This window comes from Impatiens glandulifera, chromosome 2 (assembly GCF_907164915.1).
Source record: "Impatiens glandulifera chromosome 2, dImpGla2.1, whole genome shotgun sequence".
In the NCBI taxonomy this organism is placed as follows: Eukaryota; Viridiplantae; Streptophyta; class Magnoliopsida; order Ericales; family Balsaminaceae; genus Impatiens; species Impatiens glandulifera.
This window is the reverse complement of record NC_061863.1, coordinates 38,970,525-38,997,368: the sequence shown is the minus strand read 5'-3', so window position 1 is coordinate 38,997,368 and position 26,844 is coordinate 38,970,525. Positions and strand designations below refer to the sequence as shown.

The window sequence follows — 26,844 nt, the reverse complement described above, 5'->3', positions numbered from 1 at the left end:
TTATATTGTTGTTTAACAATAATCAAATGTAACACCAAAATAATAGAAAAAGAAAAAAAAAGAAATGAAGGTAATGGGATTGAATAACTCATTACATAAAGTTGACTTTTGTATCCTAAGAATGGCACACCATCATTAATATCATTATTATTATTATTATGCCAAGTATATAAATATATTGTTATATAGTGGTGATGTGGAATAAGTTGGTCTTATTCAATGATATCTATCAATCTTCATGTTTTTTTTTTGTGTAACTAAGAGACCAAGCGTGTTGTCCTACATTAACTTTGAAAGCTGTTTTGACATATCCAATGGTCTTAATTAATGTTCAAAAACAAAACACAAATTAAATTAACGTATTTTAATTATATACATTCAGCACTCTTATACAACACATTCATACAATACCTACCTAATTTGATAAAAAGAAAAAATATATCCTAAAAAAATATATGAGTGAAAAATATTTTCTCTTTCTTACCAAATCAAGTAGGTGTTGTAAAAAAAAATTAGACAACGAATTAAGTATGTAGTCTACAAACACATTTAACAATTTAACCAGCCGCAGAATTTACCGTCTGACAGGCTCGAACCCAGAAACTTATGATTGGTATCTAAAGTAGGTTTTATATGAAGGTACGGTATAAGAGTGCTATATATATCATTTCTCTTGTATTAATATTTTTTTTATCTGACTTTATTTTAGAATTGTTAGTTTATTAAATACCCTTAATAGTTGAGTTACTCTGGTGTATTATTAATTGTAGTGTTAAACGTCAAATAATATTATGTTAGAAACTTTTTAGACTAAAGCTTATTATACTTTAATTAAATTAAATTAATTGGAATTTAAGGTCAATTAATTTAATTTTTAATATTCTTTGATGCTTGCAATGTTACATTTTTTTTAAAAAGTGTTTGCAATGTTACTGGTTATTTTATTCGAAAATGTTGTTTCAATGGATATATTTTATTGTTCATTCTAATTTTTCTTTTGAAAATTGCAATCTTTGTTATTTTCATATTTATTATGCTAAGAAATTTCACATTTTATATATTCTTCTAAAATAGTTATGAAGTTTCAAACTCACCATATTTTAGAGTTCTTTATTGTTAAGAAACAAATTTTCAACTTTCCTATTACTCTTCTACAATTATAACTTAAGAAAAAAATTAGAATCCATTATTTACTCCCATTTTATAAAATTAGATTAGTAAACAAACTAATGGTAGAGAATATGGGTAATAAGTAATAATTTGTTAAAGTAACTCAATTAGTAAGAATAATAATCTATATATATAATGATGCTTAATTTTTAAAGTATCCGGATTGCCGGGTCGAGAGCTGTGGTTAATTTGAATATATGTGAAAGTAAATGGATACTTGGGTCGGATTGTGAGTTGACCCGCCCATAAACTTAAAACGGTTAAAAATAACATTAAAAATGCTATAAGTATGGTTCGAATTGCAACCTAACAAAACAAGTACAACCTTTTAACCAACTAGGCTAATAACACTTTATGTTTTAAATTCAACCCAATATTTGATAATCGCGTGACATTTTAACAATATAAGTTCAACTTTTTAACTAACTAATCTTTCTATATATATATAATGATGCTTAATTTTTAAAGTGTCTGGATTGTCGGGTCGAGAGCTGTGGTTAATTTGGATATATGTGAGAGTAAATGGATAATTGGGTCGGATTGTGGGTTGACCCGTACATAAATTTTTACCGTAATATTTTTTTCACAGTTTTTTATATTATTATTCGTGCAAATACACGGGATACATGCTAGTTAGTAAGAATAATGACTAAGAGATCAAAAGTTACGAATTTTTATCCTACTTTAACTATCTTAATAAAGAGTGTATGCAATAACATTAGTCTATTATATATCATTGATTATTTCCCTTAGGCGAGTGACTTGGACTTTCGATTAAAAATAAAGCGAGACAAATTGTGTTTGATCCCATAAATTGGTCACAACATAGTAGTGCAAAAATTAATTCGGCCTTTGTCATTTGTTCTAATCGATTGTATCATTAAGTGGTAGTAGGTTAAGTGAGCAATTATTGCTTTCCAATTACTAGTCAACTACTTAAAATTAATAATGTTTTCATTTTTTTTTACATTTTAAATTTGACAATAACCCTGATTTCTTTTAAAAATTCAATATATTCACGGTTTGTTATTTAATTATTAAAAAAATGATAAATGTAACACTCATTTTGTTCAAATTTTCTCGTTACTTTTTTTAAAGCCCATCCCAATTTTTTTAAAATCCCACTCTAACCCTAAATCCAGGAGTCGTCCCTGTCAACGAGACTGAGTTCTGATTAATTTTCAATTAAAAGCTCTTAAAAGATGGTTCATGCTTTGATAATGACCTTCCAATTAATTAGATGTTTACATGAATTATCCCTTCATGATGTATTTTCCAAAGTCAGTCAAATGGATCGATGAGAAATATTTGTGGGTGCGACTTAAGTTTGTCACATTGAAACGTGTATTTATAGGAAATACGAGTTATTGTAAGTGACAAAAATGATAAGAACATAATCATATATCAACAAAACACACCCTCAACTGAATCACTTTAAGAAAGAAAAACAAGCATAACAACAATATATGATATATTGACTAAGGTTGTCATAGCTAGCTAGTCCATAAGTTCCCCCATAATAACCCAATTGTACAACTATATACTAACCTAGATCATAGTATTGAGGATTGGGTTTTTCGCGATTTTGACATGCATTGTTGTAGAAGAACATTTGATTTCTTTTATTCAAATGGTTCACCATATAAATTGGTATATGTTATCACATCCTTCTTAGTGTGTGGTCATTACCTCCCTTAATCCACGTTTCTTAGACTCCCTAAATATACATAAGAATGAACCAAGCAAGATTAAGTAGTTTTCAGATTAGTCAACATAACTCAACCAATTTAGTGCAACATGGGTAAGGAGCAATTTACTCAACATTGAGACAAAGACAACATATGTTGACATTAATGATGCATTTCTTCTTAATAATATGATGGGTAAGAATTTCCGACAAATACACTCGCACCTAAAAAAAATGATATTTTGATTGTCAATTGAGTTCCAAGCTTTAACCACGACAAAAAAAAAAGAATTTTTTTTTATCAAGTTTTTGTGCAATAATCAATATTGATAATTCATGCGTTTTGAAAGAAAACTGAGGTCACGATGGTAGGATATCTTCTAGTTCTCCTTAATTCAAAAAAAATATTATTGATAATTCGAATCAATGTTGTTATTCCACCTCATCATGTCCTCTCAATCAACCCTTACACGACAATTCTAAATGTGGGAAAGTGTTGTTCTTTGGTTGTTAACTCGAATTCAATAAGCATCTTTTGATTCGAACATCGTGGTAGAAATCCTCTCTTACATGATTGAATATTGTTGACACTTGCATTTTAAGAAGTGATGGCCTCTTAAAAGTTGTGGGTAGGCATAATCAAAAGTATGGTCTTCCCACAAGCATATTTTCATAAGTTCTTTATGCCCACCAAGAAGGAACCACAACTAAGACTTAATCTTCTTCCACACTTACACATCATGGCGATCACCTTAGTTAACCACCCTAGGAGAACCACACTTGAATCACTTTAGCCCATAAGTTATCATTTTATTTGAATGTCTCCAACACCATTTTGACAGATACCTTTGTTATGAATACTCGTCTTGGGAGTTTTCTATTTCATTAGGTGTGAGACCTTAGACTTGTTGACACCATAACACGAACACTTGCACACGATGCTCTCCAATCTAGTACCCATGGTTTTTGATTCCGGGGAAACATAAAGGAAGAGTAAGGTACAAAATAGTTCTTTTAATAACACTATACTATCCACATTTATAAGTAACTTGCTCTTCCAAAGGGTCTACCTTCCATATATTTTTTTATGTCAAACATAATATAGATCTCCTTACTATTTGATGTCGTTGTTCCGAAAGGAAATATTGAGATATATTAGTAAGCATTAACATATTTGAAAGTCCAAAATACAAATGAAAGACTCCGAATTATGAAAACTTATCTTGGTGACTACATTAGATTTATCAATATTGATTTCCAACCATAAGAACATACTTTAATGAGAATAAAACCCGTGTGCAAAATATAGGGTGAGAATTTAACGTATTAATTTATAATCCAAACCGATCTAAATTCAAAATACTAATTTGGATTAACTGTTTCCGTTTGGATTGAGTTCTGATTAAATTAAATTCGAGTTTAATTATGATTATTCAAACACAAATATATCTTTTCAGTTTTTCAACTAAATTGTATCTCATTAAAATACATATTTTTTTTCTCTATATTCTTTTTGCATAACCGAGACAAACAAACATTTTTTTTTTTAGTAACTATCAAATTTTATGTAATTCGTATTACTTTAGAAAAAATAAATTTATAATTATTATTTGACATAAAAAAAAATATTGACTACATTATTATAAATAAAATTAACTATAAATTTTTTTTTGTTAAAAAAAAATTAATGTAGCAATAATTTTTTTTGTGATTTATAAAAATTATAAAAGTAAAAGCGATATAAAAATTACTTAGAAAAAAAAAATATATAAAAAAATGTTAATTTGAATTATCTAAACCACTCCTCAATTCAATTAGTATGAACCAATATAATAGGTTTGAATTATGGATTTGATAAATATAATTTGAATTTAGTATGAATTGAATAAAACAAATGAGTAACTTCTAACCAAATATAGAATTATTAAAGCTATTAAGAAATTGAAGAATGTTTGTGATATTTAGTATATTTTGTGAAATTGTATAAATTATAAGCATGGTCAAAGATGATGTGGTTGAAGCATTTTGTGACACTTTGGATGGTCTTGATATAAGATGCATAACTTCTTATGTTTGAATTGATTTTATACAATTTATTTGTAACTCTCAATTATTATAAAGAGTTCTTGGTATGTAAATATGTTTTATGTTGTAACTCTTATTTGATCTCTATTCATTTTAACTATATGTATTATGGTAATCAAAATTCTGCTAAAAAAATTAATAATTTATCACAAAATTAATATGAAAATTTGTCAAATTTTAAAATGAAATCGAATTTTTATTTATGACTCAATACCCAATTACAAGAACCAACTAATCTATATCTCGAGCAAGTCTATTGTTTTGAGTTATATAAAATATTTAAATGACATAAATATATAATAATAAAAAATTATATTTAATTGATTATTTAAAAAATGAATAAAAAAATAATAAAAAAAAATGGTGACTTATTTAAAGATTATTAAAATAAGTCAACAAGATTGAATTAGCATTTAAATTTATTTATAAATATATATAAAGTAAGATATTTCAAACATAGAAAATATAAAAATTAGAATAAATTATAGTTGAATAAAGATTTCGCATATTTTGATTCAAAACAAAAAGCGCCGCACCTTCTTCATATAAGACTTTTAAGAACAGGTCTTATATATTTATTATACCAAAGAGAGAGAATAGTCATCCCATTCAATATCTCTCCCCTTCTTCTTCTTCTTCCTTTTCTGATTTTAATGTATTTTCCTCTTCCTATTACTACACTTTTTACCAGATTCTTCTAGCCTATCACCATTTCTTCAACTTTCTTCTCTTTCTCTATTGCGAAATGGGTAGCCAATGGAGGAAAGTGAAGGTTGCCCTTGGACTCAACCACTGCATGTTGCCCACAGCAGGCTTAGACAACGATTTGCCACCTGTTTCTTCAGCTCCGGCGACGGCGTCACCTTCATCACTGAGCCTGAGGTTTTCTAAGAGTTTCAGCAGATCATCTAAGGTAATTAATTCGGTTTTTACTCATTGAGAATAAGATTTAGGGAAACATGAATGAAAGGGATGATGTTCTTAACTTTTGTTTAATTTCATCTGGGTTATTGGGTTAGTCATATTAGATGCAGAGAATTGAGATTAACTATTGAAATTAGTGTTTATTTGAATCTTATGATCTGTTGTTGTTGATTAAAGATGGGTAAGATTTTTTTTTTGAAAATTACTTGTTATTGGAAGTCTTGTTGTTCTCCACTTGCTCTATCCTTTTGTGGGGTTTCTTAGCTTATGTCTTTTCAACTTTCATCATTTTCTGTCAACAAAATTATTGTTCATTATCCTCTTCTTTTTACCTTTCTTTTTTTCGTCTTCTTCCTCCTGCTGTTGTGTAAAAGCAACTTTGTGGGTTGCCACATCTGTTGACTCTTAAAATTCTCTAGCTTTTTGTCCTAATTAAAACTTTGCCACACATCTAAAGCAATTCATATTTATCCTTATTTCTTTCTCAAATTATTATTTCCATTACATCAATTCACTTTCCTGTATCTTTTCTAATTGGAGCTTTGTTTGATATTTGGTTTTTTTGAAAAATTCTTATTTGATAACCATCTAGATCAAACAAACTATATTGGTATGTTTTTGAATATTTGTATCTAAATTTGTGTCTGTTTTCAGAAAATATGCACTATTTGTTTGGGAACAATGAAAAGGGGAGATGGAAATGCAATTTTCACTGCGGAATGTTCACATTGTTTTCATTTCCATTGCATTGCTTCTAATGTGAAACATGGCAACCAAGTTTGTCCTGTTTGTAGAGCCAAATGGAAAGATGTTCCCTGTCAGGGTCCAAATTTAGATCAACCTCCGGGAAGGGCTAGAATCAGTCCCGAAGATTTCCCTCAAGATAACTCGATGATGACAGTTATTCGTCAATTACCTCCTCGTCCAGTCATTGATCAGACACCCGAGCCTGCTGTATTTAACGACGATGATGTTTTGGATCGCCATTTTAACTTTGTTGAGAAAGTTGATGACGGAGATATTATACCGTCGACAAAAGTAAAATTGAAAACATACCCGGAAGTTCCTTCTGTTCCACGGTTAGTTTCTTCTGATAGTTTCACGGTTTTGGTCCATCTCAAAGCTCCGGTTTTGTCTCATGGACAAGATTCTTGTCGAACTGCTCGAACTTCTCGAGCCCCGGTTGATTTAGTTACCGTGCTCGATATAAGCGGAAGCATGGCGGGTACCAAGCTTGCATTGTTGAAACGGGCCATGGGCTTCGTGATACAGAATCTCGGTTCTGAAGATAGGCTATCAGTTATCGCGTTTTCCTCCACTGCTCGACGCCTCTTCCGTTTGCGTCTGATGTCTGACGCAGGAAAACGGCAAGCTCTTCTAGCCGTGAATGGCTTAGCTGCTGGTGGAGGAACAAACATCGCCGACGGGCTTAGAAAGGGTAGAAAGGTTTTGGAAGACCGGAGGGAACATAATCCGGTTTCGAATATCATGCTCTTGTCTGACGGGCAAGACACGTATAACCCTCACGGGTTTCGGAATGTTCCGGATTGTCAAGCGAGGGTTCCGGTTCACGCATTCGGGTTCGGAACTGACCACGACGCGTTCGCGTTGCATTCTATCTCCGAGGCTTCGGGTGGAACGTTTTCCTTCATCGAAACAGAGGCAGTTATCCAGGATGCGTTTGCGCAGTGTATAGGCGGTTTGTTGAGCGTGGTGGCGAAGGATGTGAAAGTTTCGGTTGAGTGTGTAGAATTTGGGATTCACGTCGAATCGATTAAAACCGGGAGTTACCCTCATCGCGTGTCGGAAGATCGACTTACGGGGTTCGTCGATATCGGTGATTTGTACGCGGACGAGGAACGTGATTTTCTCATCTCGGTTAGCATACCGGTTGGGGCATCGTCGCTATTTAAAGTAAAATGCAATTACGACGACCCTATTAGGAAAGAAAACGTAAACGTGGAAAGCGTCGAGGTTAAAATCGCAAGGACCGAAACGAATGAAGTGGTGGTAGTATCGTTGGAAGTTGACCGGCACAGGATTAGGCTCGGGGCAGCCGAGGCTATGGGTCGGGCACGAGCTGCGGCTGAAGAGGGTAACATGACAGTTGCAACATGTATACTCGAGGACTTTCGGAAGTTATTGGCAGAAACTGTTTCGGCTAAAGCTAAAGACGGGCTTTGCATGGCGTTAGATGCGGAGTTGAAGGAAATGCAAGAGAGAATGGGGAGTCGTCGAGTTTACGAGGCTTCTGGAAGGGCTTATGTTTTATCGGGTCTCAGCTCGCATTCGTGGCAGAGAGCGACGACACGAGGAGATTCGACGGAAGGTTCTAGTCTTGTTAGGTCATATCAGACTCGTTCTATGACCGAGATGTTATCGCAATCTCAAGCCACGTTGTTACATAGGGGAAGAAATCCCATATGATTGAATCTGTAAAATGAATAATATTGTTTTGTTATATGAAAGACTGAAGTATATGTAAATCAATAAAACTCTTTGTATAAGGGGAAGAATGATTTTGTTATTTGGGGGAGTTGTATAATTATAGGTATAGTAAGTATTTATTTCATTCTGTTTTGATAACATAGTCACATGACTTTTGGTTAGTTTATGCTACCTATTAAATTAATCATCACACCACACGGTTATGCTGAAATAAGTTTTGTTTTGGGTCGACCGAAAAATGCAAAGAAGACCAAGCGACTGAAGCTTGAGTTTATCTGTCTTCGGACCAAAATGAGGGAAGAAAAGAAAGGGTTATCTGAGAATCAAACTTGAGGTCTACCTCTCCTCCCACCCCGCACGCACCAGCTTTGCATCCGACTCCCATATCATTGCGCCAAGCACACGGTTTTGTATAACAAATAACCCATAAAAAAAACTTGAGCTTCCCTTCGCTTCTTCAGATTTAAAAAAAAATGCAACTCCCCTACCCATGGTCCAACTCCCATGGCCCGAACCATCTAGAGTGAGGATAGGCTGTATCTTCAAATGTACCATCTTTCAAACTCAGTTTATTTTACATATAAAATGTGGATACAGCATTGGACTCTCAAATATAGTTCGGCCATCTGGCCTTAAGTTCCCACATAATTATGGCCTTTAAGGAAAATTTGACAAAATGATTCTAAAGATGCATTTATTTGCATATGTGGTCAACTGATATTTTTTATTTATCTGGTGACCACTTTATTTTTTGGACAAAAATACCTTTATCGCGCCGCAAAAGATTTTTTTTATATAAATATTCAAATTTTTTCATTTCGTTATTTTCTTTCTCTCTCTTCCCTCTCTTCTCGCGACGGCAGCTGCGGAACCACGACAACAGAACCCTAAACGAACACATTATACAGATCGACGATTAAAACTCATTCTAATATCAGGTGATTGAATCGATTTATGTTCTTATTTTCATTATGTTAATCTTCAAACCCTAAACCATTAAGTTTTCTTATTATTCATCTTATTGTTCATCGCGGTTGTTCATCTTGTCGATGATGAAGTTGATGATGCTCTGATTCGGTTCCGTTTCAGGAAAAATTCATTTGATTCTCGCGACTGGGCTTCTCGCGAAGGGCCTTCCCTTTTCGCAAAGTGCCTCCCTTTTTTGATAATTCTATTTTCTTCACATGTACATGTATAATGCACTTCATATCTAAATATTAAGTTTTTAGGATTAAAATTGCATTTTGGATGCTTTTAATTAAAGCTGAAATTAAATAATTAAGTGATTTTAAATAACAATTATGAGATGAACATAATTCAAACAAGCACTCTACCCAGTAATTTTAACTGCAGAGGTAATATTTGGGGGGAGGGGTGTTAAAAGTCACTATCTTTAACATCACAAATCTTGTTTTACTTTTTCGAAAAGCAGGAAGCAGCGGAAGCGCATGCAGCAAGTGAAGTTGCGTTTATGATACAAGCTGGGCAACGAAGGGGTCTGCAATTTACTATAGGACCCGGACCTGTAATAGCAACCAGAGCAATGCCACCGCCTAGACCTGCAATAACAACTCCTCATCAAGAACCAGTTTAATAAACGAAACTGGTTCCATTCCAAATATATCCCAATTTCTTATTTGTATTTACTACCAAATTTAATATACCTGCAGCACTTTTCTATACTATGTTAAAACCTGGTTTTCGTTCAAATATGAAATTCTTATGTAATCCTCATATGTTACATTATGTACATATATATTTTTTTTAAATGAAGTCCCCCATATGTTGAGAACATGGGAATTCATTGAATTTTTTTGATATTTTCCATTCTATATTAAAACAATTGAATAGTGAATTATTCAATAGAATGTTTGATTTATTGATATGTTGTTTTGTGATTGAAATGGTCATCCTTAGTCTTTGTCTGATGATTGGAATTGAGGAAAAGAAAGCATAAAAGAAAGCAACCTAACTAAACATAACCCATATTGGGTAAATAGATATCCATTGGCATGGATAGAAGAGCCCTTATAAAAGCAAGTTCTTCTTCAATGTTTCTTTTTTCTTCTTTGGCTACCCCCTTCTTCACTTTCTCTAGCTTTTTTGCATCTTAACATCCAAGCCAACTCTTTCCTATTTACCCAAAATATACACACTCACATATTGTCTTATGATCCCGAGAAGATGAAATTTTGTTTTTACGTAACTTATTTCAGATTTGTATATAAATTAATCGTTTAAGCAACATACCAAATAAGGATAAAGAACCACCAAATGAATTCTAGTTAAAATTATAAAATTACAAAATAACATGCAAAAACATTCACACTATACAAATCATACGCACTTGCTACATAAATGAGATTGTAATGTTCGATCTGAAAAAGAAAGCAAAAAATGATTATTTGAAGAGTATGACATTATGGGTTGTAGGATTAGTTTGATTTAGCTTATTTCGCTAAGTGAATTGTTTTGGTGCTAACAAGTCTATTAAGAAATTACTTCCATCATTATGTGTGGAGTTAAACTAGAATGGGGATTCTTTATAGGCTTTATTGAGACTCGCCATAGTTATCCTTTCGACTTTATTTTTTGCTAAGAACATGCATTTTTATTCAAATAAACACAAAAGCGGTACAAAACATGGAATGGAACACAAAGCAACACATACAACAACCCACAAAATCAGATGAAACTTCATCATGAAAGATCATTTGGAGTTTATAAGAAGTGGGGTCCTTTTGAGTTTAAGGTGTTATTTGAGGGAGGGGGTTTAAAAGTCACTATCTTTAACGTCACGAATCTTGTTTTACTTTTTCGAAAAGTAGGAAGCAGCGGAAGCACTTGCAACAAGTGAAGTTGCGTTTATGATACAAGCTGGGCAACGAAGGGGTCTGCAATTTACTATAGGACCCAAACCTGTAATAGAAACCGGAGTAATGCCACCGCTTAGACCTGCAATAACAACTCCTCATCAAGAATCAGTTTAATAAACGAAACTGGTTCCATTCCAAATATATCCCAATTTCTTACGTGCATTTACTACCAAATTTAATATACCTCCAGCACTTTTCTATACTATGTTAAAACCTGGTTTTCGTTCAAATATGAAACTCTTATGTAATCCTCATGTATTACATTATGTACATATATATTTTTTTTAAATGAAGTCCCCCATATGTTGAGAACATGGGCATTCATTGATTTTTTTTTTGATATTTTCCATTCTATATTAAAACAATTGAACAGTGAATTATTCAATAGAATGTTTGATTTATTGATGTTGTTTTGTGATTGAAATGGTTATCCTTAGTCTTTGTCTGATGATTGGAATTGAGGAAAAGAAAGCATAAAGGAAAGCAACCTAACCTAACATAACCCCATATTGGGTAAATAGATATCCATTGGCATGGATAGAAGAGCCTTTATAAAAGCAAGTTCTTCTTCAATGTTTCTTTTTTCTTCTTTGTCCAATACCCCTTTCTTCACTTACTCTAGCTTTTTGGAATCTTAACATCCAAGCCAACTCTTTCCCATTTACCCAAAACATACACACTCACATATTGTCTTATGATCCCAAGAATATGAGATTTTGTTTTTACGTAACTTATTTCATATTTGTATATAAAATAATCGTTTAATCAACATACCAAATGAGGATAAAGAACCACTTAATGAATTCTAGTTAGAATTAAAAATTACAAAATAACATGCAAAAACATTCACACTATACAAATCATACGCACTTGCTATATAAATGAGATTGTAATGTTCGATTTGAAAAGGAAAGCGAAAAATGATTATTTGAAGAGTATGACATTATGGGATGTAGGATTAGTTTGATTTAGCTTATTTCGCTAAGCTAATTGTTTTGGTGCTAATAAGTCTATTAAGAACTTACTTGCATCATTATGTGTGGGGTTAAACCATAATGGGGATTCTTTATAGGCTTGCTTGAGACTCGCCATAGTTATTCTTTCGACTTTATTTTTTGCTAAGAACATGCATTTTTATTCAAATAAACACAAAAGCAGTACAAAACATGAAATGGAACACAAAGCAACACATAAAACAACCCACAAAATCAGATGAAACTTCATCACGAAAGATCATTTGAAGTTTATAAGAAGTGGGGTCCTTTTGAGTTTAAGGTGTATTTGAGGGGGGTGGGGGGTGGGGGTTAAAAGTCACTATCTTTAACGTTACGAATCTTGTTTTACTTTTTCGAAAAGTAGGAAGCAGCGGAAGCACTTATAGCAAGTAAAGTTGCGTTTATGATACAAGCTGGGCAACGAAGGGAACTGCAATTTACTATAGGACCCGAACGTGTAATAGAAACCGGAGCAATGCCACCGCCTAGACCTACAATAACAACTCCTCATCAAGAACCAGTTTAAAAACGAAACTGGTTCCATTCCAAATATATCACAATTTCTTACGTGACATTTACTGCCAAATTTAATATATCTGCAACACTTTTCTATACTATGTTAAAACCTGGTTTTCGTTCAAATTTGAAACTCTTATGTAAACCTCATGTGTTACATTATGTACATATATATATTTTTTAAATGAAGTCCCCCATATGTTGAGTACATGGGCATTCATTTATTTATTTTGATATTTTCCATTCTATATTAAAATAATTGAACATTGAATTATTCAATAGAATGTTTGATTTATTGATGTTGTTTTGTGATTGAAATGGTCATCCTTAGTCTTTGTCTGATGATTGGAATTGAGGAAAAGAAAGAATAAAGGAAAGCAACCTAACCAAACATAACCCCATATTGGGTAAATAGATATCCATTGGCATGGATAGTAGAGCCCTTATAAAAGAAAGTTCTTCTTCAATGTTTCTTTTTTCTTCTTTTACCAATACCCCCCTTCTTCACTTTCTATAGTTTTTTAGAATCTTAATATTCAAGCCAAATCTTTCCCATTTACCCAAAACATACACACTCACATATTGTCTTATGATCCCGAGAAGATGAGATTTTGTTTTTACGTAACTTATTTCAGATTTGTATATAAAATAATCGTTTAAGCAACATACCAAATGAGGATAAAGAACCACCAAATGAATTCTAGTTAAAATTATAAAATTACAAAATAACATGCAAAAACATTCACACTATACAAATCATACGCACTTGCTACATAAATGAGATTGTAATGTTCAATTTGAAAAAGAAAGCAAAAAATGATTATTTGAAGAGTATGACATTATGGGTTGTAGGATTAGTTTGATTTAGCTTATTTCGCTAAGTGAATTGTTTTGGTGCTAACAAGTCTATTAAGAAATTACTTCCATCATTATGTGTGGAGTTAAACTAGAATGGGGATTCTTTATAGGCTTTATTGAGACTCGCCATAGTTATCCTTTCGACTTTATTTTTTGCTAAGAACATGCATTTTTATTCAAATAAACACAAAAGAGGTACAAAACATGGAATGGAACACAAAGCAACACATACAACAACCCACAAAATCAGATGAAACTTCATCACGAAAGATCATTTGAAGTTTATAAGAAGTGGTGTCCTTTTGAGTTTAAGGTGTATTTGAGGGGGGGGGGGTTTAAAAGTCACTATCTTTAACGTCACGAATCTTGTTTTACTTTTTCAAAAAGCAGGAAGCAACAGAAGCACTTGCAGCAAGTGAAGTTGCGTTTATGATACAAGCTGGGCACTGAAGGGGTCTACAATTTACTATAGGACCCGGACCTGTAATAGCAACCGAAGAAATGCCACCGCCTAGACCTGCAATAACAACTCCTCATCAAGAACCAGTTTAATAAACAAAACTGGTTCCATTCCAAATATATCCCAATTTCTTACGTGCATTTACTACCAAATTTAATATACCTGCAGCACTTTTCTATACTATGTTAAAACCTGGTTTTCGTTCAAATATGAAACTCTTATGTAATCCTCATGTGTTACATTATGTACATATATATATTTTTTAAATTAAGTCCCCCATATGTTGAGAACATGGGCATTCATTGATTTTTTTAATATTTTCCATTCTATATTAAAACATTTGAACGGTGAATTATTCATTAGAATGTTTGATTTATTGATATGTTATTTTGTGATTGAAATGGTCATCCTTAGTCTTTGTCTGATGATTGGAATTGAGGAAAAGAAAGCATAAAGGAAAGCAACCTAACCAAACATAACCCCATATTACGTAAATAGATATCCATTGGCATGGATAGAAGAGCCCTTATAAAAGCAAGTTCTTCTTCAATGTTTCTTTTTTCTTCTTTGGCCAATACCCCCTTCTTCACTTACTCTATCTTTTTTGCATCTTAACATCCAAGCCAACTCTCTCCCATTTACCTAAAACATACACACTCACATATTGTCTTATGATCCCGAGAAGATGAGATTTTGTTTTTACGTAACTTATTTCAGATTTGTATATAAAATAATCGTTTAAGCAACATACCAAATGAGGATAAAGAACCACCCAATGAATTCTAGTTAAAATTATAAAATTACAAAATAACATGCCAAAACATTCACACTATACAAATTATACGCACTTACTACATAAATGAGATTGTAATGTTCGATTTGAAAAGGAAAGCAAAAAATGATTATTTGAAGAGTATGACATTATGGGTTGTAGGATTAGTTTGATTTAGCTTATTTCGCTAAGCTAATTTTTTTGTTGCTAATAAGTCTATTAAGAACTTACTTGCATCATTATGTGTGGGGTTAAACCATAATGGGGATTCTTTATAGGCTTGCTTGAGACTCGCCATAGTTATCCTTTCGACTTTATTTTTTGCTAAAAACATTCATTTTTATTTAAATAAACATAAAAACGGTACAAAACATGGAATGGAACACAAAGAAACACATACAACAACCCACCAAATCAGATGAAACTCCATCATGAAAGATCATTTGAAGTTTATAAGAAGTGGGGTCCTTTTGAGTTTAAGGTGTATTTGAGAGAGTGTATATTTCTGATTATGATTGGAAATAATTTGATGACATGGAAGTACAACTGTCAAATGACATGACAATTCAACCAAAGAATGGTGATGACAACAACTACTCATTCCAAATTTCCAATACACAACAGAAGCAACAAAAGCAGCCTTATATAAATACATCTGCATTGAAAGTAAATGATTGAAGAGATTATTAAAACTTCTCTCAAATTCACTTTCATCATCAAAGAATCAATTGGAAATTGGCATTATCAAAACAGGACAAACTTATGGATCAAAACAGTCTTATTTTGTTTCTCAATAAACACTTGTTCTTGTCTAATCGTCTTCCTTCTTTGTATTACATCACTCTCTTTCCATACGCATGTTTCGTAAAGGGTTGATCTCATCTTCAATTTGGACAAATCCCTATTTCCATTCATGAGGAGCTCACGAATGCTAGAAGAAGTTACAGATGCCAAGTTCATACAAACATCAAGAACCCTAGCTCCATCTCCTTCAGTCGAATTCTACCCAGATGTTTCAAACAAACGAAAAGTTCATAAGGGTTCTGATCTCATTCATAATAGATGCTAAAGATTCGGTTTTTACAGCCTCCATTAATGAATGCATCAAGTTCAGGGTAGAGGTTGGTTGATATCTGATATGGGTTTCGCGAAACGTGAAGTCCCTTCGGGAAACGTGAAGCCCTTCGCGAGAAGCCTAGTCGCGAGAATCAAATGAATCTTTCCTGAAGCAGAACCGAATCAGAGTATCTTCAACTTCATCATCGACAAGATGAACAACCACAATGAACAATAAGATGAATAATAAGAAAAGCTCATGGTTTAGGGTTTGAAGATGAACATAATGAAAATAAGAACATAAATCGATTCAATCACCTGATATTAGAATGAGTTTTCGTCGTCGATCTGTATAATGTGTTTGTTTAGGGTTCTGCCGCCGCCGCCGTCGCTAGAAGAGAGATGAGAGGGAAAAGAGAGAAAGAAAATAACGAAATAAAAAAATTTGAGTATTTATATATAAAAAAATTCCCTTCGAGTTACGCGATAAGGGTATTTTCGTAAAAATAAAATAAACTAGTCACCAGAGAAATAAAAATTATCAAGTGACCAAGGATGCAAATAAAGGCATCTTTAAGGTCATTTCGTCAAATTTCCCGCCTTAAGTTCATCTAATAATTTATAATGTTTGAAGTTAAAATTTAAACAAGTTTGTCAATTAATTATATATATATATATTTATTGTAAATAAAATTGCTTATGATGATCCGATTGTGAAGCCAATAATGTTTCATATGAAAAGCCTCTTTGAATGCTCTTCCAAAGAAAAATAAAGTGAATACACCACCATTATGTAAGAAACTAATGTTGGAGAAAATTGTTAAACTTCTCCTACGATAATCAAAAGAGTTGGAAACTTCATTGTTTGATTCAAATCCTCTAAATAACGTGTCTTATTTTGATATTTAATATTAGTCTTTTCTTAACGAAAATGTTGTTTTTTATGTTAGGATTTATATCTCCCAAATTCGACCTGCTTGAAAACAATCTGTAAAAACACAAGAACACACAGATTTATAGTGGTTCACTCAAATTGAACTACATCCACTTCAGCCACCACCAGATTTACTATGAAGAAGAAGAAGGAATACAGAGTTTTTGCCTCACACTTTATCTCTCTAGAATATTGTCTCCACAATATAAGCCCTTAATAATCACATATTTATAGGGTAAACATTCAGGTAATAAACCTAAATAACTTTGGTCAAGCCCAAGCCCAAAACCAAAAAAAGAAAACCCAATAAACTCTAATTAACAATGTAGAATTTATTATAAGTGTAGGCTCCATAACTCAACAATCTCCCACCTGGAGACTAACTTCATCATCTCTCGATCGATAGTGGCTTTCCATTCGGTGTCTTAACGAAGAAGACCAACTGAAGTTGCACACAACTTCAGTTTCTCATTTGTCACAGCTTTCGTCAACATATCAGCTGGATTCTCACTCCCGGGAATCTTCTCAAGAGCTAATACTCCATCTTCTAAAGCTGACCAGATGAAATGATAACGAACCTGTATATGCTTCGCCCTGCCATGATAAACAGGATTCTTTGCCAAATGAATGGCACTCTGACTGTCGCATCGCAACACACTTCCCTCGTAGTCTTGACCCAATTCTCGCAAAAGGGATTGTAACCACATCATTTCCTTAGCAGCTTCTGTCACAGCAATATACTCTGCCTCACAACTAGAAAGAGCAACAATCTTCTGCAATTTTGAAACCCAACTGATTGCAGTACCTCCCAGGGTATAAATGTACAATGTTGTGCTCTTCCTACTATCAACATCACCACCATTGTCAGCATCAACATATCCTTCTAAACCCATATTAGACTTTCGAAAACACAAAGAGAGACCCGTACTTCCTCTTAAGTATCGTAGTATCCACTTTACTGCTTCCCAATGTTGTCTACCCGGGTTGCTCATGAATCTGCTAACAACTCCCACTGCATGTGCTTTGTCTGGTCTTGTGCAAACCATCGCATACATAATACAACCAATGACAGAGGCATACGGAACAGTGGCCATGTAATTTTTCTCCTCCTCTGTTGAAGGTAACTGATCTTTAGATAGTGTGAAGTGACTAGCTAAGGGGGTAGTAACTTGTTTTGCATCATACAAGTTGAACCCGCTAAGAACTTTCTTCACATATTCTTCTTGTGAAAGCTTGAGAACTTCTTCATCCCTGAAAATTCTCATCCCAAGGATTTGTTTAGCAGCACCCAAATCCTTCATTGCAAACTTTTCAGACAACTCTTTATTGAGCTTGTTAATCTCATACAAACTTGCTCCAGCAATCAACATGTCATCAACATAGAGGAGCAGAATAATGTACGATTTATCAAACCCTTAATATAGCAGCAATGATCAGCTTCACACCTTAGAAAATTGTTACTTTTCATGAAGCTATCGAACTTCTTGTACCATTGCCTTGGAGCCTGTTTCAAACCATACAGACTCTTCTGAAGCTTACACACAAGCTCATCTTTTCCTTTGATTTCAAATCCTTCTGGTTGTCGCATATAAATCTCTTCATCTAAATCAGCATGAAGAAACGCAGTTTTGACATCCATTTGTTGAAGATGAAGGTCTTCTTTCACAACCAAACTCAAAATAGTTCTGATTGTCATCAATTTAACTACTGGAGAGAAGATCTCATTGTAGTCAATACCTTCTTTCTGTTGAAATCCTTTCACAACCAATCTTGCCTTGTACCTCATGGTTTTATCATGTTCTTCTTTAATCCTGAAGATCCATTTGTTGTGAAGTACTTTCTTTCCCTTTGGTAGCTTAGTGATCTCCTAAGTCTGATTCAACATCAAAGAATCCATCTCATCTTTCATAGCAGACTCCCACTTAATCGATTCATCAGATTTTATTGCTTCCTCATAACATTCAGGTTCACCTCTAGCTGTCAACAAAATATAGTTCAGAGATGGAGACCACCTCTCAACTGGTTTTCGATTCCTTGATGATCTTCTCAACTGTATAACCGGTGTTTGCTGATTTACCTCTGGGGCCACGTTCTCAACGATTTCATCTTCAACAACACATTGTTCTTCTTCGACAACCGGTATATATTCAGCTGAAAATTCTCTCAAATCGACTGTACCAGTCTCTTTCAACTTGGAATCACCATCTGATGTCTTCCCAACACAATCTTTGTAGAGAACCTATTCATTGAAGATAACATTTCTGTTACGAATGATCTTCCGATTTTGATTATCCTAGAAACGATAACCAAACTCGATATCACCATAACCAATGAAAAAACATTTATTAGACTTTGAATCAAGCTTGCTCCTATCACATTTATTAATATGAACATATGATAAACAACCAAACACTTTCAAATAAGAAAGGTTTACATTTTTATTACTCCAGATTTCTTCAGGAATTCTGAATTCAAGAGGAACAGAGGGTCCCCTGTTTATCAAATAGGCAGCAATATTTATAGCTTCTGTCCAGAAGGTTTTAGGCAGCCCTGCATGCAATCTCATGCTTCTAGCACGCTCGTTCAATGTTCGATTCATTCTTTCAGCTACTCCATTCTCTTGAGGCGTTCGGGGAACAGTCTTCACCATAATGATCCCATTCTCAGCACAATACTCTTTGAAATCTGAATTGATATATTCACCTCCGTTGTCAGATCTCAAGCCTTTAACTTTCTAATTTGTTTCATTTTCATCCAAAACCTTCCACTTCTTGAAAATAGCAAATACTTCAGACTTGTGCTTCATAAAGTAAACTCATACTTTTCTTGTTGAATCATCTATAAAAGTCATATAGTAGTATGATCTGCCAATAGAAGAAACAGGTGCAGGTCCCCACACATCAGTGTGTACCAACTCTAGTCTTTCTTTCTTAAGCTCCTTCCTAGTTTTTAAGAAACTCACTCATTTCTGTTTTCCAAGAATGCAGTTTTCACATAACTGATGTTCAACAGACTTCATTTCTGGAATCTGTCCATTCTTCAAAAGAATTTTCATCCCTTTTTTGCTCATATGGCCCAACCTGCAATGTCATAGCTCACTGTTCTTCGAGTCCTCAATTATAGCAGCAACAGTTTCTCTGCAAGTTGAAGTCGTGTATAACGTTCTAGTTTTGTGACCTCGAGCAACAGTAATTGCTCCTTTAGTCACCTTCCATGCACCATTTCCACAACTGAAATTGTGACATTCTTCATCAAGTTGTGTAACAGAAATCAGATTGTGCATTAAACCTGAAATGTGTCTCACCTTATTAATCTTCCAAACAGAACCATTTGCCATCTTCAATTTGATGCCCCCCATGCCAACAATATCTAGTGGCTCACCATCTACGAGATAAACTTTCCCACAGTTTCCAGCCACATAATTCTCCATTAATTCTTTGTGGGCAGTGGTGTGGAAAGACGCTCCTGAGTCCAAAACCCATGAATCTATCGGGCTATCAACAGACAGAAGTAACGCATCAGTGACAGATTCTGAAACAACGTTGGCTGCATCATTTTTATCATCACCGTTTTTCTTTGGTGCTTTGCAGTTCCTCTTTAAATAACCCTGTTTACCACAATTCTAGCACTCAAATGTCCGCCCAGACTTGGACTAACTCCTCCTGCTCCTTGACATAGACCTGCTCTTACCTCGGTTGAAATTTCTATCATTATCTCTACCCCTGTTTTCCACATTCAGAGCAAAACCTTTGAATGTTTCACTAGAATCAATTTTACGAACCTCTTCAGCAAGAATACGATCTCTAACTTCAACAAATTTCAGTTTAGCATTTCCAACTGAATTACTAATTGTTGCCCTCATAAGTTCCCAACTATTTGGTAGAGATGCTAACAAAATCAGGGCACTAACTTCATCCCCAAAATCAGTCTCAACAGATAGCAATTGATTCACAATTGTATTGAATTCATTCAAATGAGTAGTGACAGAAGTACCATCAACCATTCTTAAGTAAAATAGTCTTTTCATTAAGTGTACCTTGTTGTTAGCAGATGGTTTCTCATACATATCAGAAAGAGAGCTTTCATCAGACCCATGGTGGTCTTCTCCTTTGTTACATTGTGAGCAACTGTCTTGGCTAGCATCAATTGGACAACTCCCAAAACTTTTCTATCAAGGAGTTTCTATTCAGCTTCATCCATCTTCTCTGGTTTCTCACTCAAAGGAACATGAAGCTTCTTTCTATAGAGATAATCTTCAATCTGCATTATCCAGAAGGCATAATCTGTCCCATCAAATCTTCTAATCCCATGTCCTATACTGTTCTCACTTGTCATTGTTTCCAATGCTCAGATCTAGCCTAGCTGCTCTGATACCAGTTGTTAGGATTTTTATCTCCCAAATTCGACCTGCTTAAAAATAATATGTAAAAACACAAGAAAGAAGAACACAAGAACACACAGATTTATAGTGGTTCACTCAAATTAAACTACATCCATTTCAGCCACCACCAGATTTACTATGAAGAAGAAAAAAGAATATAGAGTTTTTGCCTCACACTTTATCTCTCTAGAATATTGTCTCCACAATGTAAACCCTTAATAATCACATATTTATAGGGTAAACATTCAGGTAATAAACCTAAATAACTTTGGTCAGACCCAAGCCCAAAACCAAAAAAAGAAAATACAATAAACTCTAATTAACAATGTAGAGTTTATTATAAGTGTAGGCTCCATAACTTAACATTTTATTCTTCTTTTTATAATTTCATTTTGTTTGCTTTTCATTTATATTGAAATATTTAATAAAAAAAATTAGAGAAATGAGGTCATATTAATAAAGAGATCTAAATAGAGTAGAAAATATAAATATTATTTAGGTTGAAATTTCCTCTCAATTATATTTATATGAAGATAGCTATAAATAATTGAGAAAATTGTCATTAGATATCACAAAAATAAATAAAATAAATCGTTTGATTTTGCCAAGTCAAAAGGAAAACAATTGTGAGAAGAAACACTTCAAACATGGTGACTCCTAATAACATTGAATCAAATGTCAAATACCTTACTCAATAACTTAGTTAATCCTAAAAATGAAAGAAGACCATAAGTGTCTACATTTCCAATGATAGAAAATATTATCTTTTTTTTAAAAAAAAGAGAAAACTGTTATCTTGAAAACTCTTCTTAATCAAATAGCCCATATTCTAATTAAGAAGCAAATGAAACATCGAAATTGTTCGTCAAACACTTTTAGGTCGATTTTTCTCTTTTTAATGTCATTTCAGATCTAAAAATACATTAGTTTCTATTATATACAGATGTTAATGTATAATTGGATATATATTCTTATAAAACATTTAGAGCAAAGCTGGAATAGCTCAGTTGGTTAGAGCGTGTGGCTGTTAACCACAAGGTCGGAGGTTCAAGCCCTCCTTCTAGCGGTTATTTTTTTTATTATTTTCCTCTTTGTTAATGTTATATTACTTATAGTTAATTTTTTACTCTTGTATGACATACCAATGTTTACTTAATTAACTTGATAAAACACTCTTTAATAATTGATTAGTATTTCTTACAATAGTTTTTGTTCAAAAATAAGATTTATGTTGCAGATATCAATATTATAGTTAATAATGTAATTTGTGAGCTTATTATTGCCAAAAAAAAACTCTCCAAACAAGCTATTTTGAAGCTCTTTTAATCAAAGGCAACTTTATTTATTACATTAAATTGGTTCAATGATAAATTCAAAAGTAGAATTGAAGGCTAGACTGCAAATTTTCTTTTGCCCTGAAAAAATTCTTTGTCCATGTCACATTGCTTCTTGCTAGAGCCAATGAAAAAAATCATGTATCATTAGGACAAAAGTAAGATATTATTATTTTTTTTGGAAATATGCAACTTTATAAGCTTATTATTGTGAAAAACAAAATAACTTTCCCCTACAAACTATTTTGACACTCCTTTAATCTTAAGACAACTTCGTTTATGGCATTATAAGTGGTTCATTGATAAAATTAAAAACAGACGAGCTCCTAAATCCTAAACTATAAAATTCCTTTGTTATTTAGATATTCAATTGGGTATGAAAACTCTACTAGGCATAGAAATCTATTAGTGTCATCACTTTCTGTTATAAAAATGGCAATTTCTGTTATAAACTCTAACTTCATATTTTATGATGTGATAATCTTAATTAGTTAGGTAATCAAAAGAAAAGTAAAAAGTGTCATTAGCAATATATATAAGATGTGAATAAGGATGACAATGGGTCGGTTCGGAACGGGAAATGTATTTAACATCCCATTCTCCGTCTCGTTTTTACTTCGGCGATTTTTTTTACTAATATCTCTGTTTCGTTTGGTTTCAGAAAATCTTCGCGGGACACCGTTTATACTATATTTTTTTAAAAGAATTATATAAATATATGTTTTTAATATAATATACGTCGTAATATATTAAAAATTTATATTATTATATAGAAATAAACTTAAAACTCTTATAAAATATAATGAATAAATAAATATATATGTGATTTTATATGTTAATTATATTTATAGTGTTTGAGACAGAATCGGGGTGAGATTATGGCGGATCAGGCCGGGACACAAATATCATCTCTACATTATTCCTGATCAATCACCGGTCAAACCAGGCAAAAACCGCTCCAAACAGGCCATTTAATTCGGTTATCGAGGGGTTTCAAATTGCCATATATGTGAGGAATGAAATAAAATGATGTCGATCAAGTCTTTCTGGGCCAACTCATAAAGAAAGGAAAAACTCAGAGTCCAACTCAAATTTCATGAAGATAAATTGTTGGAATTTTAAACTAATTCATAAATTCCATTAATGAATGAAAATGAGAATTTGAATAAATAAAATTTACACAAATTCAAACCGTTTGAATGAACGTTGAATTTAATCCAAGTTATAATTAAATATTAATTATTTAATTAATATTTAATGTCTAATTAGAAAATTAAAGCATAATGTTATGATAAACATTTAATTGCTTACTAATTGACAAATTAATAAGCAATATTCATTGCTAATAAACGTTTGAATGATTTTATTTGAAAGTTTAATTCTCAGGAATATATACACATTCTTTATTTATTTTCAACACACTCTATCATCTTATATTTTCTCACTCTATAATTCCAAAAGCCCTCTTCTTGTTTTGTGAGTGTCTTCGAGTTATTTGCTCGATATTTCCGTTGAAACCCGATGATAGTTCAGGTATGCTGATCAAGTTCGACGAGTAGTGATTTCAGTGCAGAATTACTACTGGATTTATTGTACCATAGGAGACAGCCATATACGACAAACTCCAACACAAACGGGAGACGATGAAACTGTTTTAAGGGAAATATGTCTAACACATGCCTCGAATCAACATCTCAATCGGTGATTTTGTTCTTCGTATATTTAATTTATTTGTAACATCATATGTGTATATATTTTATGTTATTCAAGACAAGATATCTAACAATCTTAAAATAGTCTCTATGTGCTAAGTTATTTAGTAGCTTGTGCCATCAAAATTTTATTTTTGATGTTTCAGAAATACGAGTTATGATGTTATAAAATATATGATGGCTTATTTCGACAAGATAAAGTTGTTAATCTAAGAGGATAAAAGAATCTACAAATAAAGATAAGTCTTTATTGTATACATATAGTATTTATTATTATTAATATTATTTGTATGAAAGCTTACTTTTATAAGTTAATATATGTTGATGTAGATATATATTTTAAAGAAAAATGATGTATATTCATTATATAAACGTTTTTTAGAAAATAAATTAGAAAACAATAATTTATTTTATTTTTACTTAAATGTTTGTTGGTTATTAAAATTATTAGTAATAATAAATGAAAAAAAGTAACTAAAGAGTTAGCTTTTAATTTTCAGAAATAAATTAATAATGATAATTTAGTAATAGTAATTAAAATTAATTATAATTGAAACATATTGTTTCAGTTTTACAATAATTAATTATAATATAAATATATTATTAAATTAATTAAGTGTGATGATTAATAAGAATGTAATAGGTTGATTATTAACGAAATATAGTTTATTTATATATGTACATATAGATTGTCTTATATATTTACTTCTTGATTATGATATTAAGTTATAAATTTTGTTTGACAGAGTTTAAGTAAAAAAGAAGAGAAAAATAAGTTTATCTGAAAAGAAGACAAAATGTGCAATGGTTCGAAGTTCAGACGCAAGGGTGCGAGGAGGATAAAAGTCCCTAGTTCGAATCTCATTCTAGCCAATGACACTAGTCATTTATGGTACTGGAACCATTCAAATTTCTTGTATAGAAATTATTAGATAAATGGAGCTAATGATTTCTTTCGTAGAAATCTGACGTGTTAAAAAATGGCACTAGTCATTTATGATAGAACCATTCAATTTTCTTGTATAAAAATTCTTTCTTAGAAATCTGATGTGTTATAAAATGACTTTAGTCATTGATATTGAAATCATTCTAATTTCTTGTGTAAAAATATTATGAGATGAAGGGATAGTCAATGATTTCTTGGTAGAAATCAAACTTGTTAAATTGACTCTTTGTTGATATTGAAACATTTCTTCTTTTGAAGCTCACAATTTGGGACTCCGCATTGTCAAGATTATACAAAATGGGTTCTACCTTAATAGACATTGATGTCTACCAAAAACATGTATTGCGTAGCCTTTATAATTAATAATTTAATAGTGACATGTACTTCTAAATGTCACCCTTTTTTCAATAAATATCAATTCATTATAAAAAAAAATCCTACATCCCGTCCCAATTTAAATTAAATTTCATCCTCGGCCCATCTTTTTTACTATAGTTTGACTCCCCTACCCTTCACCTCGCGACGACCCATCTTTTTTACCATAGTTTGACTCCCCTACCCTTCACCTCGTGACGCTCGACTACTCTCGCCCTAACCTGACTCCCCTCATCTTTACCTCGTGATAAAATGAAGTTGATTATGGATTAGGGAATTTAGAATTATGTGTCAGTATTATTTTTTTAATTATAAATGCCACGTAATACATTTTTTTTACGGACATCCATATTTGTTAGGAAAAAATCTCATTTTGTACAAACCTGATAATGCGAAGCCCCAAATTGTGAGATTCGAAAGAACATGTCTTAAATTGTAATTGGCCTCAATAAGGAATCCCTAATTATAATTGTCTTCTAATAAGAAGCCCCAAATTATGAGGTTCAAAAGAAGAGGTCCCAAATTATAATTGACCCAAAATAAGGAGCCCAATTTCTTAAAACTTAAAAACTGGACCATTTATACTATATAGTCTCACTTTAATTATATGATTCGGAAAAAGATTATTATATTTTATATATTTAATAGATAATTTTATCTTAAATAAATTATTTAAAAGAAAAATAATAATAACAAGATGTGGTTGAATTATCAAATTGTGGCTCCTTATTGGGAGATAATTTGGATTTCAGACATAATCTTTTAAACCTCACAATTTGCAATTTGGGGCTCTTTATTGTTAAAATTATACAAAATGAGAATTTATTATGAAGGTTTCTAATGTCGTTAACTTATTGTGTATGTGACATTATTTATATAAAAAATACACCTCACTAATTTAATGACATGTCAATTTTTCAAATAGTTAATATATATATATATATTAGAAAGAGAACTTGATAACATTTAGCAATTCTTTGTGTTCTCGATCTCGACCTCTATTCGCTCTCATTTGTCTCCATCAACGATTCCGACATTTTTCACTCTACGATTCTCCAGTCATCCTCCATTGTCGTTCATTCATAAGTTTTCCCAAAAGCTTAACTCTTCTAAATTGGTATGCTTAAATGGTTAATTTAGGGTTTAGTCTATAAAATTCAAACTAATTTTTTTTTAATTTTTAATTTGATTTAGGATTTTTTTCTTGAAATTTAAATAAAATTTATTTATTCTTTGAAACTGAAAGACTTTTTGTAAAAATATTATAAGAAATTAATTAAATAATATTTGATTAGTATCTAATGAAAATTCTAGA

General features: G+C 32.3%; 1 protein-coding gene and 1 non-coding gene across 2 annotated transcripts; both read left to right on the top strand.

Moving 5' to 3' along the window:
• Positions 1-5,532: 5,532 nt before the first annotated feature.
• Positions 5,533-8,442, top strand: LOC124923646 (E3 ubiquitin-protein ligase WAV3-like). Its single transcript, XM_047463608.1, has 2 exons — positions 5,533-5,855; positions 6,521-8,442. The coding sequence occupies exons 1-2, from the start codon at positions 5,688-5,690 to the stop codon at positions 8,291-8,293; spliced, it is 1,941 nt and encodes a 646-aa protein (XP_047319564.1). The 5' UTR covers positions 5,533-5,687; the 3' UTR covers positions 8,294-8,442.
• A 13,712-nt stretch (positions 8,443-22,154) lies between these two features.
• Positions 22,155-22,228, top strand: TRNAN-GUU. The gene has a single exon. It is a non-coding gene; the product is annotated as a tRNA-Asn (tRNA).
• The last annotated feature ends 4,616 nt before the right edge of the window (positions 22,229-26,844 follow it).